The sequence below is a fragment of the Mobula hypostoma genome, chromosome 8 (genome assembly GCF_963921235.1).
Source record: "Mobula hypostoma chromosome 8, sMobHyp1.1, whole genome shotgun sequence".
Taxonomy (NCBI): domain Eukaryota; kingdom Metazoa; phylum Chordata; class Chondrichthyes; order Myliobatiformes; family Myliobatidae; genus Mobula; species Mobula hypostoma.
Genome location: NC_086104.1, coordinates 6,059,682 through 6,074,487, shown reverse-complemented (window position 1 = coordinate 6,074,487; position 14,806 = coordinate 6,059,682). Strand labels below are relative to the sequence as shown.

General features: G+C 46.9%; 1 protein-coding gene across 1 annotated transcript in view; it reads right to left on the bottom strand.

Moving 5' to 3' along the window:
- Positions 1-777: 777 nt before the first annotated feature.
- Positions 778-14,806, bottom strand: part of LOC134350352 (uncharacterized) — a 39,182-nt gene continuing 25,153 nt past the window's right edge. Inside the window, exon 3 of the mRNA XM_063055429.1 lies at positions 778-9,805. Coding sequence (XP_062911499.1) covers positions 9,333-9,805 — 473 coding nt within the window. The 3' untranslated portion in view covers positions 778-9,332. The remainder of the gene's footprint in view (positions 9,806-14,806) is intronic.

Genomic DNA, 14,806 nt, shown 5'->3' with positions numbered 1-14,806 from the left:
ATCATTTGATTCTGGCATGATCCCAGAGGACTGGAAGATTGCAAATGTCACTCCACTCTTTAAGAAGGAAGGAAGGCAAAAGAAAGAAAATTATAGGCCAGTTATCCTAACCTCAGTCGTTGGGAAAGTGTTGGAATCGGTTATTAAGGACGAAGTTTCAAGGTAATTGGAGACTAATGATAAAATAAGTCGAAGTCAGCATGGTTTCTGTGAAAGGAGATCTTGCCTGACAAATCTGTTGGAGTTCTTTGAAGTAACAAGCAGGGTGGACATGGAGAGGTAGTGGATGTTATTTACTTGGATTTTCAGAAGGTGTTTGATAAAGTGCCAGACATGAGGCTGTTTAACATGATAAAATCCTATGGCGTTACAGGAAAAGTACTGGCATGGATAGAGGAATGGCTGACAGGCAGGAGGCAGCAAGTGGGAATAAAGGGGCCTTTTGCTGGTTGGCTGCCAGTGACTAATGGTGTTCCTCGGGGGTCAGTATTGGGACCACTACTTTTCACACTGCTTGTTAATGATTAAGATAATGACTGAGGAGGACAAGTGTTTAGGTATATTTAAAGCAGAAGTTGATTAGTAAGGGTGGGGAATAATGGGGGACAAAAAAACCGCAGATAAACTTAACAGGTCCTTTGCATCTGTCTTCACTGTGGAAAACACTAGCAGTGTGCCAGAGGCTCGTGAGAGTCAGGGAGCAGGAGTGAGTGCCATTGCTATTACAAGGTGACTTATTGATCTTAAGAGCAATAAGTCACCTGGACCAGATGGACTACATCCCTGAGTCCTGAGAGAGGTTGCTGAAGAGGTAATGGATGCATTGGTCATGATCGTTCAAGAACCACTTGATTCTGGCATGGTCCTGGGGGACTGGAAGACTGCAAATGTCACTCTACCCTTTTAGAAGGGAGGAAGGCAAAAGAAAGAAAATCATAGGCCAGTTAGCCTAACTTCAGTCATTGGGAAATTGTTGGAGTCTATTATTAAGGGCAAGGTTTCAGAGTACTGTTTCTATAAAGGGAAGTCTTGCCTGACAAATCTGTTGGAGTTCTTTGAGGAAGTTACAAGCAGGGTGGACAAAGGAGAGGCAGTGGATGCCATTTACCTGGATTTTCAGAAGGTGTTTGATAAGGTGCTACACATGAGGCTGTTTAGCAAGCTAAAATCCTATGACATAACAGGAAAGATCCTGGCATGGATAGAGGAATGGCTGACAGGCAGGAGACAGCAAGTGGGAATAAAAGAGGCCTTTACTGATTGGCTGTTGGTGACTAGTGGTGTTCCTCAGGGGTCAGTATTGGGACCACTGCTTTTCCTGTTGTTTGTCAATGATTTAGATAATGGAATTGATAATATTTGACAAAGGTTGTGGGTGATAAAAAGATAGGTGGAGGATTAGGTGGTGTGGAGGAAGCAATGCAATTGTAGCAGGGCTTAGACAAATTGGAAGAATTGACAAAAAAGTGGCAGATGGAATTCAGTGTTGGGAAATGTATGGTAATGCATTTTGGTAAAAGGAACAATAATGCAGACTGTTATCTAAATGAGGAGAAGATTTAAACATCGGAGGTACAGAGGGTCTTAGGAATCCTCATGCAAGATTCCCAGAAGTTTAATTTACAGGTTGGGTCTGTGGGAAAGAAGGCAAATGTGACATTGGCATTTATTTCAGGGGCATAGAATATAAAAACAAGGAGATAATGCTGAGCCTTTATAAGACACTAGACACGCAGCCCTTGGAATATTGTCAACAGTTTTGAGCCCCATATCTCAGAAAGGATGTGTTGTCATTGGAGAGAGTCCAGAGGAAGTTCACGAGGATGATTCCAGGAATGAAGGGGTTAACATATGAAGAGCATTGGGCAGCTTTGGCCCTGTACTCACTGGAGTTTAGAAGAATGCAGGAGGATCTCATTGAAACCTACTGAATATTGAAAGGACTAGATAGGGTGGATATGAAGAGGATGTTTCCTGTGGTGGGGTATACAGAACAAGAGGGTACAGCCTCAAAATTGAGGGGCGACCCCTTAGTACGGAGGAAAGGAGGAATTTTTTTTAGCCAGAGAGTAGTGAATCAGTGGAATGCTCTGCCACAGACTGTGGTGGAAGCCAAGTCTGTGGGTATACAGTATTTAAGGCGGAAGTTGATAGTTTCCTGATTGGTCGGGGCATCAAAGGATATGGCGAGAAGGCAGGTGTAGGGATTGAGTGTGATCCGGAATCAGCCACGATGGAAACAGCAGAGCAGACTCGATGGGCTGAATGGCCTAATTCTGCTCCTGTGTCTTATGGTTTTATAGATAAGTCATCTGGAACAGATGGTGTGCAACCCAGAGTTCTGAAAGAGGTGGCTGAAGAGGTTGTGAAGGCATTGGTAATGATCTTTCAAGAATCACTAGGTTCTGGACTGGTTCGGGAAGACTAGAAAATTAAAAATGTCACTCCACTTTCCAAGAAGGGAGAAAGGCAGAAGAAAGGAAATTATAGTCCAGTTAGTCTGACCTCAGTGATTGGGTTGCTTGTTTAGGATGTGGTTTTTGGGTACTTGGAGGCACATGATAAAATAGGCCATAGTCAGCATGGTTTCCTCAAGGGAAAATCCTGCCTGACAAATCTGTTGGAATTCTTTAAAGAAATAACACGCAGGATTATACAAAGGAGAATCAGTTGATGTCATATTCCTGGATTTTCAGAAGACCGTTGACAGGGTGCCACTCGTGAGGCTGCTTAAAAAGTGAAGAGCCCATGGTATTACATGAAAGATTGTAGTTTTGATAAAGCAGTGGCTGATTGGCAGGAGGCAAAGAGTGGGAATAAAGGGAACCTTTTCTGGTTGAATGCTGGTGACTAGTAGTGTTTCACAGGGGGCTGTGTTGAGACTGATCCTTTTTACGTTATTTGTCAGTGATGGAATTGATGGCTTTGTTGCACCTTTGCAAATGATATGAAGATAGGTGGAGGGACAGGTAGATTTGAGGCAGTAGAGAGGCTACAGAAGGACTTTGGCAGACTAGGAGAATGGGCAAAGAAGTGGCAGATGGAATACAGTGTCAGGAAGTGTATGGTCATGCACTTCATGAGAAGGAAGAAAGAGTTGACTATTTTCTAAACGGAGAGAAAATACAGAAGACTGAGACGCAAAGGGACTTGGGAGTCCTTGTGCAGGATTTTCTAAAGGTTAATTTGCAGGTTGAGTCTGTGGTGAGGAAGGCAAATGTGATATCAGCATTCATTTCAAGAGGACGAGAATATAAAAGCAAGGATGTAATGTTGATACTTTATAAAGCACGGATGAGGCCTTACCTGGAGTATTGTGAGCTCTTTTGGGCCCCTTATCTTAGGAGGGGATGTGCTGAAACTGGCAAGGCTTTAAAACAGTTTCACAAAAATGATTCCAGGATTAAATGGCATGTCATATGAAAAGCATCATAGCAGAACAGCCTTGAATGGACAAATGGCCTAATTCTGCTCCTGTATTTATTGTCTTACGGCTTTATGGGTTATTAAGAGTTAGTAATTTGTGGGCACGCTATGTTGGCGCTAGAAGTGTGGATGACACTTGCAGGCTGCCCCCAGCACATCCTCAGACTTTGTTGATCGTTGGTGCAAAAGACACCTTTCACTCTATGTTTCGATGTATGTGTGACCAATAAGGTAATCTTTATCTTTATATAGTCGTAGGTGATCTACCCTAGGCCCCCATCTCCAATGGCAACTACCCTATACGCCTGAGGGGATAGTCCTCAAACGTGAGACAAGCCAACTGGCATTCACCACTGCAGGTTCAGTGCCCTGGGTCCTGGGACCCTGCAATGTATGGGTTGGAACATAGACACTCTCGACAGATGATAGTGGGAATTGAATACTGATTGCTGGTAGTGTACGTAGTGCAGACTGGACAGGCCGAAGGGCCTACTCCACTCATGCCTGAGCCTGTGAATGAAAACAACAGACTGATATTTATCATAGATCTCTTTATTAAATGTGATATGGTCCAATTCATTTCCCCAGCTCTCATTCTACAGCTAGTTGCAATGAAGCGAAATCAGCGACAAGCAAAATGTAAACCAGTTACAGAAAGATTATTTCATCCCCAGAGATTAAACCTCAGCCTCAGTGGGCTTGCCTGGGTGCCCCCTGGCAGTGTCAGCGATACCGTGGGCTATGATTTTGCAGCCCTGGTTAAACATGAAACAGCTGGCAGGGTCAGCGTCACACTAACGTATCACAATGACCAGCTCAGTCTGTTTGGGTTGATCTTAGGCCAACTGGTGGGCATTATTGAGACTCGTTAGACTGGGAGGCCCTCCATTAGTCAGGGTGGTCCATTGATACTGTGTCCTAGCTATTTAGACACTCAAGCCAGGGCAGTACGATATGGAGAGTGTGCAGCAAGGTCCCCCTCTCCACGCAGCTGATGAACCCAAAGGAATGGCAGAGACCGATACAGTTTGGCACCAGCAGTGTCGCAGGAGTTGCCAGTCAGCGTTGAGCTCAACGTAGGACTACCTCAGTGCTCCAGCTCTGGATTTTACCACACGAGTGGACATTGCCGCAGTCAGTAGCAGTCTGAGATCAGAGTTTTCTTTCTCCTGGATGCGCTGTCAAACATCACTGACAAGCCCCATCTTCCTGGAACTGCCTTTGTCAGTAAATCCATGTATTAGGATAGATTTAGCATTTGGACAGGTTAGATGATTATGACCTAACCTGAGGTTCATGGTAAATAAATCTACAAACATATCAATTTGTATTCACTCGTTGATAACATCCATGGTTTGTAACAAAAATAAAATTCTTTTACAATCTTCTCAGTTTCCAGCATTTGACAGCATAAAGACATTTCTCTCTATCGGCGTGAACTGTCGGCAATCTTTGGTCCTTACCACCCAGGGGGATCAGTCATACTGAGCCTGCCTACGAGATCTACAACCACAGAAGCTGTTTCACTTGCAGCCTGTGGCTTTCAAAGACAAAGCGGCTGAACAAGAAAAGTAACAATTTGACATTTAACACGTCGAAGGTCCCGTGCAGTTCTCCGGGAGTGATTATCCAGTAGTAAAACACGCACATGCACACGCACACACGAGCGCACACACACACACACACACACACACACACAATGCTGGAAGAACTCAGCAAGTCAGGCAGCATCTATGGCTAGAAGTAAACAGTCCAATAATATTCTCCAATAGTAATAGATCTTAAAGTAGGTTAAAAGCTTGGCACAAAATCATGGGAATGATAGGGTTAATGATGAGGAGTGTTTGATGGCCCTGGGCTTGTTACTCACTGGAGGTTAGAAGAATGAGGGGGATCTCACTGAAACCTATTGAATATTGAAAGGTCTGGATAGAGTGGATGTGGAGAGGTTGTTTCCTACAGCAGGGGAGTCTAGGATCAGAGGGTACAGCCTCAAAATAGGAGGATGTCCCTTCAGAACAAAGATGAGGGGGGATTTCTTTAGCCAGAGGGTGATAAATCTGTGGAATTCGTTGCCACAGATGGCTGTGGAGGCCAAGTGTTTGGGTATATGTAAAGTGATGGTTGCTATTAGTCAGGGCATCAAAGGTTATGGGGAGAAGACACAAGAACAGAGTGGGAGGGATAATAAATCAGCCATGATGGAATGACAGAGCAGTCTCGATGGGCCAAATGGCCTCATTCTGACCCCGCCACATGTCTTGTGGGTCAGGGTTAGTGAATTGCAGACATGTTACAATGGCGCCAGAAACGTGGTGACACTTACTCCAGCACATCCTCACTGATTTGATTTGATGCAAATAGCAAATTTCACAGTATGTTTCAATGTATATGTGACAAATGAACCTAATCATAAAATATATCTTGCGAACGTATATCGTTGAGAGAGAAATTCATATTAAATGCAAGGGAAGCTACTCTTCATCAGTTGATGGCTGTGGGTGGTGACGAGGGCTGGTTATACCTTCCAATCGTCTGTTGGCTGATGTACACAGGCACCAATAATTCATCTCCTCTCCCCTACCATGCCAAACTTTCGTCTTATCTTGGCTAACTCCTGAGAAGGTTCTGAAGTTACGGATAAGTTTGGTGGGTGCTCAGGGCTAACTGCAGATTTAGAAGTTCTCCTGGGCTGGAGGCTGCTCATGGTAACTGGAGATTCAGTTGTTTCCCATATGCCAGTGACTTTCCTATGATTGTCTGTTATTGGCTTCCATCAGTCCAGCCAGGAGTGATGTTTGGGAGCTGTTTTCCATGGAGATGGCGAGGAGATGGAGGAATTTTCTCCTGACCACTGACTTTGGTTCAGGGCCACTGATGAACTCTAACTCTGGGCCAGGAAGTCTTTGCTAATGAGAGGTGATGAGGGGTTTTGGGGTGAATGGACTTGAGTCTCAAATCTACACCAGAGACTCAAGGGATTCTGCAGATGCTGGAAATCCAGAGAAACACACACAAAATGCTGGAGGAACTCAGCAGGTCAGGCAGCATCGGTGGAAATAAATAAACAGCCGACATTTTGGGCCGAGACCCTTCATCAGGACTGGAGAGGAAGGCGGCAGAAGGCAGAATAAGAAGGTGGGGGGAGGGGGTGGGGAAGGAATACTAGCTAGAAGGTGAAGCCAGATGAGGGGGAAGGTGGTGGGGGGGGGGGAGAGGGGCTTGAAGTAAGAAGCTGGAAGGTGATAGGTGAAGACAGGTGACCATGGAAGAAAGGGAAGGAGGAGGGGCACCAGGGGGAAATGATAGGCAGGTGAGGAGAAGAGAAGAGGTGAGGGGGAGCCAGAGCAGGGAATAGAAGAAGAGAGAAGGAGGAGGGGAAAAACTGCTGGAAGTTGGAGAAGTAATACTCCTTCCCCCTCCACACTTTCTTATTCTAGCTTCTATCCTCTTCCTTTCTAGTCCCGAACAATGGCCTGAAAGGTTGATGGTTCATTTTTCCCTGCAGAGATGCTGCCTCAGGTCCTCCAGTGTTTTGTGTGTGTTGCACAGATCTACATGACAGGATTGGCTTGAGGGGCCAAATGGCATCCTTCTCATCTGGCGTTTCAGTCAGCCTCCGGGAGGTTTCAACGGGGTGGTGGGTAACACCCATGGGGAGTGGTTGAATGTCCCTGCACTGACCCCAGCCCGGGAGTGGCTCCCTGGTGCCACCAATCCCTCCTGGACTCTCTCATGTTCACCGTGTCCACCTTCCCAGGTTGTACAGGAGAACACGAGAACATAGCAGGAGTCGGCAACTTGGCCCCTCACATCTGCTGTAGTATTGAACACGATCATGGCTGATCTGTCCCTGACTCCACTCCTCTCCCTGCACCGGTCTACCATCGCCCTCAGTTCCCCGATCCTCCTCCTCTTTCAACACTCCTGGTAATCTGGTCCACATCACCATCCAGTTAAACCCATCTCAGTGAAATCTGTCCAATAGTGAAAGGCCTAGATAGAGTGGATGTGGGGAGGGGTGTTTCCTAATATGGGGGAGTCTAGTACTAGAGGACATAGCCTCAGAACAGAGATAAGGAGGAATTTCTTTAGCCACAGGGTGGTGAATCTGTGCAATTCATTGCTACAGCAGGCTATGGAGCCCAAGTCATTGGGTACACTTAAAGAGGAGGTTGATAGGTTCTTGATTAATCAGGGTGCCAAAGCTTAGGGGAGAAGGCAGGAGAATGGGGTTGAAAGGCATAATAAATCAGCCATGATGAAATGGCAGAGCAGACTCGATGGGCTGAATGGCCTAATTCTGCTCCTATGTCTTATGGTTTTCCAGGGCTGCGAGTCCCTGAGACTGACCACCCTTGGCGAGTAGTTTCCCCCCCTCTGTCTGCCCCCTGACCTTGTAAGTCTGACCCCTCACTCAAGTTTCTCTACTGGATTCACAGAGTCATAGAGTCAGTCGGCTTGAAAACAGGCCCTTTGGCTCATCTCGTCCATGCTGACCTGGCAGGCTGCCATCCCACCATCCCATCGCCCATGGGTGTCCCATAGCCCTCTATACCTCCCCTATCTATCTGGGTTTTATACATCGCCCAGATGGCAGCCAGTCTCAAACCGCCATTTCTGGCAGCTCATTCCGAATACACACCACCCCCTGTGTGAAGGAGCTGCCCCTGATGTCCGTCTGAGGAGTTACGGTAGCGCAGCGGTTAACGTGACCCTGTTACAGGTCGTCGCATCAGCGTCCGGTGCCCTCTCTAAGGAGTCTCCGTACGTCCTTCCTCTGGAATGTGTGGGCTTCCCCCGGGTGCTCTGGTTTTTTCCGCACTGGGTAGGTTGTAAGTTGCCCTGTCATTGGTCTAGGGTCAACGAGGGCTGTCGGGGTTTTTGCTTCATTTTTTAATTAGTGAGATGCAGCACAGAATAGGCTCTTTTGGCCCTTCAAGCTGCGATGACCAGCAATACCCCAGTAAAATCTGAGCCCGATCACGGTAAAGGAGCAACTTACAGTGACCAACTAACCTACCAACCGGTCTGGCTTTGGACCGTGGGAGGAAACAGGAGCACCCAGAGGAAAGCCACGCGATTACAGCGAGAATGTACAAGTTCTTTCCAGGCAGCAGTGGGAATTGAACCTAGGTCATCTGTAAAGCGTTGTGCTAACCATGCCACCCCAGTGAGTAGCTGGGGCAGCATGGCTCAAAGGGCCAGAAGGGCTTATTCCACTCTGTAGCTCTAGATAAATAAACCTCTCACCTTTGATCTTACACTTGTGCCCTCTTGTTTTGAGAAACCCCTCCCTGAGAAAACGATTCTGTGCTCTCACCCTGGGTATTCCCCTCTTGATCTTATATACGTAACTCTGTTAGGGCAGCTAGCAAACCTTGGGAGTCTGAACCAGCAACTCTGTCCGGTTCCACAAACTCCACTCTCCGTTTCTGTGCTGTGGCCTCCATGACTCTATGACTCTCTGATCATATTGGAGGGATGAGTGTGGCCCACTCTTACTCCTGTTTTCTGGTGACCTTCCTGATTGCTCCCATTCCCTCAGCACCCCCTCCTTTCACCTTGAAGTATCTTTCATCTTCTATTTTCTCGGTCTTCCTCTCTCAGATCTAGCGAATTGGCTCCCCAGCAGTCAAAGAACTATTTCTGTTCTCCCTTTTGGGACTATGCACAGCAGAGGAATTCAGGGTTATGGGTGAAAAGCAGGTGGGTGGAGCTGAGTTCATGGCCAAATCAGCAATGATCTTATTGAACGGTGGAGCGGGTTCGATGGGCCAGATAGTCGACCCCCGCTCCCAGGTTTTTTGTTCCCATGTTCCCACCAGCCTTCTCCATTCCACAGCCATGGATTGATAAGAAGGCAGCTGGCCTTGCAGAGGCCGTCCAGAGGAGGTTGGCAGGCCTCACTTCTTGCTTTTTTGGATGGCTCTCAGCTTTTTGGCTACCTTCTGGACACGTGAGTCATACGCCAGCAACTCATTCTGGGAGTTCTGCTGTTGTATGTCATTAAATATCTCTTCAATCAGGGTCATGAGGGGCTCCAGGCTGTACAGGTCTTCGCAGGAGTGGTACAATACTTCCACGGACCCCTGGAGACTGGAGAGGTAGTTGTGGCAATACTTCAGCTTGGTCTTCGTGTCAGCCAGGGCTCTGGATGCCTTCTGCATCATTTCCACCTCTCGTTCTATCCGCACCAAGTTGTCTTTCAGTTTCTCGATCTCCTTGTTTCTCTCTGGGATTTCGCTGCTGCAGTTCTTTAGTTCTTCTTCATTCTTCTTGACTTCGCCATTGAGTCGATGCTTCTCTTCCTCGACCTCCTTCAGCAGGTTCTTCGTGCTGTTGAGCTCTTTGCCGTAGTCGATGGCCATGGGAATTCCTGGAAAAGAGAGTCACAGGGCAGTCCATCAACTGGTGATTATCAAAGGGCCGTCAGACCATCAGAGACAATTGTTAAGAACCATCAGATCTTCAAGTGGAGATTGTCAAAAGTCCATCAGACCAGCAGTGACAATCGTCAAATGAGACATTGGACAACTTGGGTTATTTTCTCTGGCGTGGTGGAGGCTGGTGGGAGACCTGACAGAAGTCTCAGATTATGAGAGATATGAGTAGCGTAAACAGACAGCATCTTTTTCCCAGGGTTGAAATGTCTAATACCAGAGGGCATGCATTGAATGTGAGAAGGGGTAATTTCAAAGGAGGTAAGGGGCAAGATTTTTACACAGATAGTGGTGGGTGACAGGAATGCATTGGCTGGGGTGGGTATAGAGGCAGATATATGAGGGATTTTTATGGGATGTTTAGTTAGGCACATGAATGTGAGGAGAATGGAAGGATATAGAGGTAGAAGAGATGGCCACTTGATTACTAATTTAGTTGGTTTGGTACAACATTGTGGGCTGAAGGGCCTGTTCCTGTGCTGTACTGTTCCATGTTCTATGACCATGAGACCATCAGTGGTGATTGCCAAAGGACCACAAAGAGCGAGCTACAGTCCTGTACTTGTGACCCATCTGAGGGGCTGTAATTTATAGGACAGCCAACTGTACGCTTAGAAACATAGAAACATAGAAAATAGGTGCAGGAGTAGGCCATTCGGCCCTTCGAGCCTGCACCGCCATTTATTATGATCATGGCTGATCATCCAACTCAGAACCCCGCCCCAGCCTTCCCTCCATACCCCCTGACCCCTGTAGCCACAAGGACCATATCTAACTCCCTCTTAAACATAGCCAATGAACTGGCCTCAACAGTTTGCTGTGGCAGAGAATTCCACAGATTCACCACTCTCTGTGTGAAGAAGTTTTTCCTAATCTCGGTCCTAAAAGGCTTCCCCTCTATCCTCAAACTGTGACCCCTCGTTCTGGACCTCCCCAACATCGGGAACAATCTTCCCGCATCTAGCCTGTCCAATCCCTTTAGGATCTTATACGTTTCAATCAGATCCCCCCTCAATCTTCTAAATTCCAACGAGTACAAGCCCAGTTCATCCAGTCTTTCTTCATATGAAAGACCTGCCATCCCAGGAATCAATCTGGTGAACCTTCTTTGTACTCCCTCTATGGCAAAGATGTCTTTCCTCAGATTAGGAGACCAAAACTGCACACAATACTCCAGGTGTGGTCTCACCAAGGCCTTGTACAACTGCAGTAGTACCTCCCTGCTCCTGTACTCGAATCCTCTCGCTATAAATGCCAGCATACCGTTCGCCTTTTTCACCGCCTGCTGTACCTGCATGCCCACTTTCAATGACTGGTGTATAATGACACCCAGGTCTCGTTGCACCTCCCCTTTTCCTAATCGGCCACCATTCAGATAATAATCTGTTTTCCTATTTTTGCCACCAAAGTGGATAACTTCACATTTATCCACATTAAATTGCATCTGCCATGAGTTTGCCCACTCACCCAACCTATCCAAGTCACCCTGCATCCTCTTAGCATCCTCCTCACTGCTAACACTGCCACCCAGCTTCGTGTCATCCGCAAACTTGGAGATGCTGCATTTAATTCCCTCATCCAAGTCATTAATATATATTGTAAACAACTGGGGTCCCAGCACTGAGCCTTGCGGTACCCCACTAGTCACCGCCTGCCATTCTGAAAAGGTCCCGTTTATTCCCACTCTTTGCTTCCTGTCTGCTAACCAATTCTCCACCCACACCAATACCTTACCCCCAATACCGTGTGCTTTAAGTTTGCACACTAATCTCCTATGTGGGACCTTGTCAAAAGCCTTTTGAAAATCCAAATATACCACATCCACTGGTTCTCCCCTATCCACTCTACTAGTTACATCCTCAAAAAATTCTATGAGATTCATCAGACATGATTTTCCTTTCACAAATCCATGCTGACTTTGTCCAATCATTTCACCGCTTTCCAAATGTGCTGTTATCACATCCTTGATAACTGACTCCAGCAGTTTCCCCACCACCGACGTTAGGCTAACCGGCCTATAATTCCCCGGTTTCTCTCTCCCTCCTTTTTTAAAAAGTGGGGTTACATTAGCCACCCTCCAATCCTCAGGAACTAGTCCAGAATCTAACGAGTTTTGAAAAATTATCACTAATGCATCCACTATTTCTTGGGCTACTTCCTTAAGCACTCTGGGATGCAGACCATCTGGCCCTGGGGATTTATCTGCCTTCAATCCCTTCAATTTACCTAACACCACTTCCCTACTAACATGTATTTCACTCAGTTCCTCCATCTCACTGGACCCTCTGTCCCCTACTATTTCCGGAAGATTATTTATGTCCTCCTTAGTGAAGACAGAACCAAAGTAATTATTCAATTGGTCTGCCATGTCCTTGCTCCCCATAATCAATTCACCTGTTTCTGTCTGCAGGGGACCTACATTTGTCTTTATCAGTCTTTTCCTTTTTACATATCTATAAAAGCTTTTACAGTCCGTTTTTATGTTCTCTGCCAGTTTTCTCTCATAATCTTTTTTCCCCTTCCTAATTAAGCCCTTTGTCCTCCTCTGCTGAACTCTGAATTTCTCCCAGTCCTCAGGTGAGCCACTTTCTCTGGCTAATTTGTATGCTACTTCTTTGGAATTGATACTATCCCTAATTTCTCTTGTCAGCCACGGGTGCACTACCTTCCTTGATTTATTCTTTTGCCAAACTGGGATGAACAATTGTTGTAATTCATCCATGCAACCTTTAAATGCTTGCCATTGCATATCCACCGTCAATCCTTTAAGTGTCATTTGCCAGTCTATCTTAGCTAATTCACGTCTCATACCTTCAAAGTTACCCCTCTTTAAGTTCAGAACCTTTGTTTCTGAATTAACTATGTCACTCTCCATCTTAATGAAGAATTCCACCATATTATGGTCACTCTTACCCAAGGGGCCTCTCACGACAAGATTGCTAATTAACCCTTCCTCATTGCTCAAAACCCAGTCCAGAATAGCCTGCTCTCTAGTTGGTTCCTCGACATGTTGGTTCAAAAAACCATCCCGCATACATTCCAAGAAATCCTCTTCCTCAGCACCTTTACCAATTTGGTTCACCCAGTCTACATGTAGATTGAAGTCACCCATTATAACTGCTGTTCCTTTATTGCACACATTTCTAATTTCCTGTTTAATACAATCTCCGACCTCACTACTACTGTTAGGTGGCCTGTACACAACTCCCACCAGCGTCTTCTGCCCCTTAGTGTTACGCAGCTCTACCCATATCGATTCCACATCTTCCCGGCTTATGTCCTTCCTTTCTATTGCGTTAATCTCTTTTTTAACCAGCAACGCCACCCCACCTCCCCTTCCTTCATGTCTATCCCTCCTGAATATTGAATATCCCTGAACGTTGAGCTCCCATCCCTGGTCACCCTGGAGCCATGTCTCTGTGATCCCAACTATATCATAATCATTAATAACAATCTGCACTTTCAATTCATCCACCTTATTACGAATGCTCCTTGCATTGACACATAAAGCCTTCAGGCGCTCTTTTACAACTCTCTTAGCCCTTTTTAATGCTTGCCCTGGATTTGTCGGCCTGCCACTTTTACTTTTCTCCTTTGTACTTTTCGCTTCTACGCTCACTTTACACCCCTCTGTCTCTCTGCACTGGTTCCCATCCCTCTGTTGTGAACTAACCTCCTCACGCCTAGCCTCTTTAATTTGATTCCCACCCCCCAACCATTCTAGTTTAAAGTCACCTCAGTAGCCCCCGCTAATCTCCCTGCCAGGATATTGGTCCCCCTAGGATTTAAGTGTAACCCGTCCTTTTTGAACAGGTCACGCCTGCACCAATAGAGGTCCCAATGATCCAAAAACTTGAATCCCTGCCCCCTGCTCCAATCCCTCAGCCACGCATTTATCCTCCACCTCATCGCATTCCTACTCTCACTGTCGCGTGGCACAGGCAGTAATCCCGAGATTACTACCTTTGCAGTCCTTTTTCTCAACTCCCTTCCCAACTCCCTATATTCTCCTTTCAGGACCTCATCCCTTTTCCTACCTATGTCATTGGTACCTATATGTACCACGACCTCTGGCTCCTCACCCTCCCACTTCAGGATATCTTGGACATGATCAGAAATATCCCGGACCCTGGCACCAGGGAGGCAAACTACCATCCGGGTCTCTGGACTGCGTCCACAGAATCGCCTATCTGACCCCCTTACTATCGAGTCCCCTATCACAACTGCCCTCCTCTTCCTTGCCCTACCCTTCTGAGCTACAGGGCCAGACTCTGTGCCGGAGGCATGGCCACTGTCGCTTCCCCCCGGTAAGCTGTCCCCTCCAACAGTACTCAAACAGGAGTACCTGTTGTTAAGGGGCACAGCCACCGGGGTACTCCCCATCACCTGCCTTTTCCCCTTCCCCCTCCTAACCGTGACCCACTTGTCTGCCTCCCGTGGCCCCGGCGTGACCACCTGCCTTCCACTCCTCTCTATCACCTCCTCGCTCTCCCTGACCAGACGAAGGTCATCGAGCTGCAGCTCCAGTTCCGTAACGCGGTCCCTTAGGAGCTGCATCTCGATGCACTTGGCGCAGATGTAGACGTCCGGGAGGCTTGGAGACTCCAGGGCCTCCCACATCCGACAGGGTGGTGGGGTGGAGATATGTCTCTACCAAAGGAGGTGTGAAGAGCCCCTTCCCTCCACTGGGCTTCAGGTCACTCTTGGGCACCTGCTTAGCCCCCTGATCAGGGTAACATGAGCCACGGAGTGGGTGGTGGATGGTCGTATGAGCAGAGGGTGTCTATCACAATTACTGCTGATGCGACCACTGACATCAGGCAGACAATCTCTGAGGAGTATTGATAACACCGGACAACAACGATTTTGCTTCCTGAATACTTTTGGGCGTATCTTATGGATTTTGGACTGCTGATCATGAAAATCATCGTGAAATT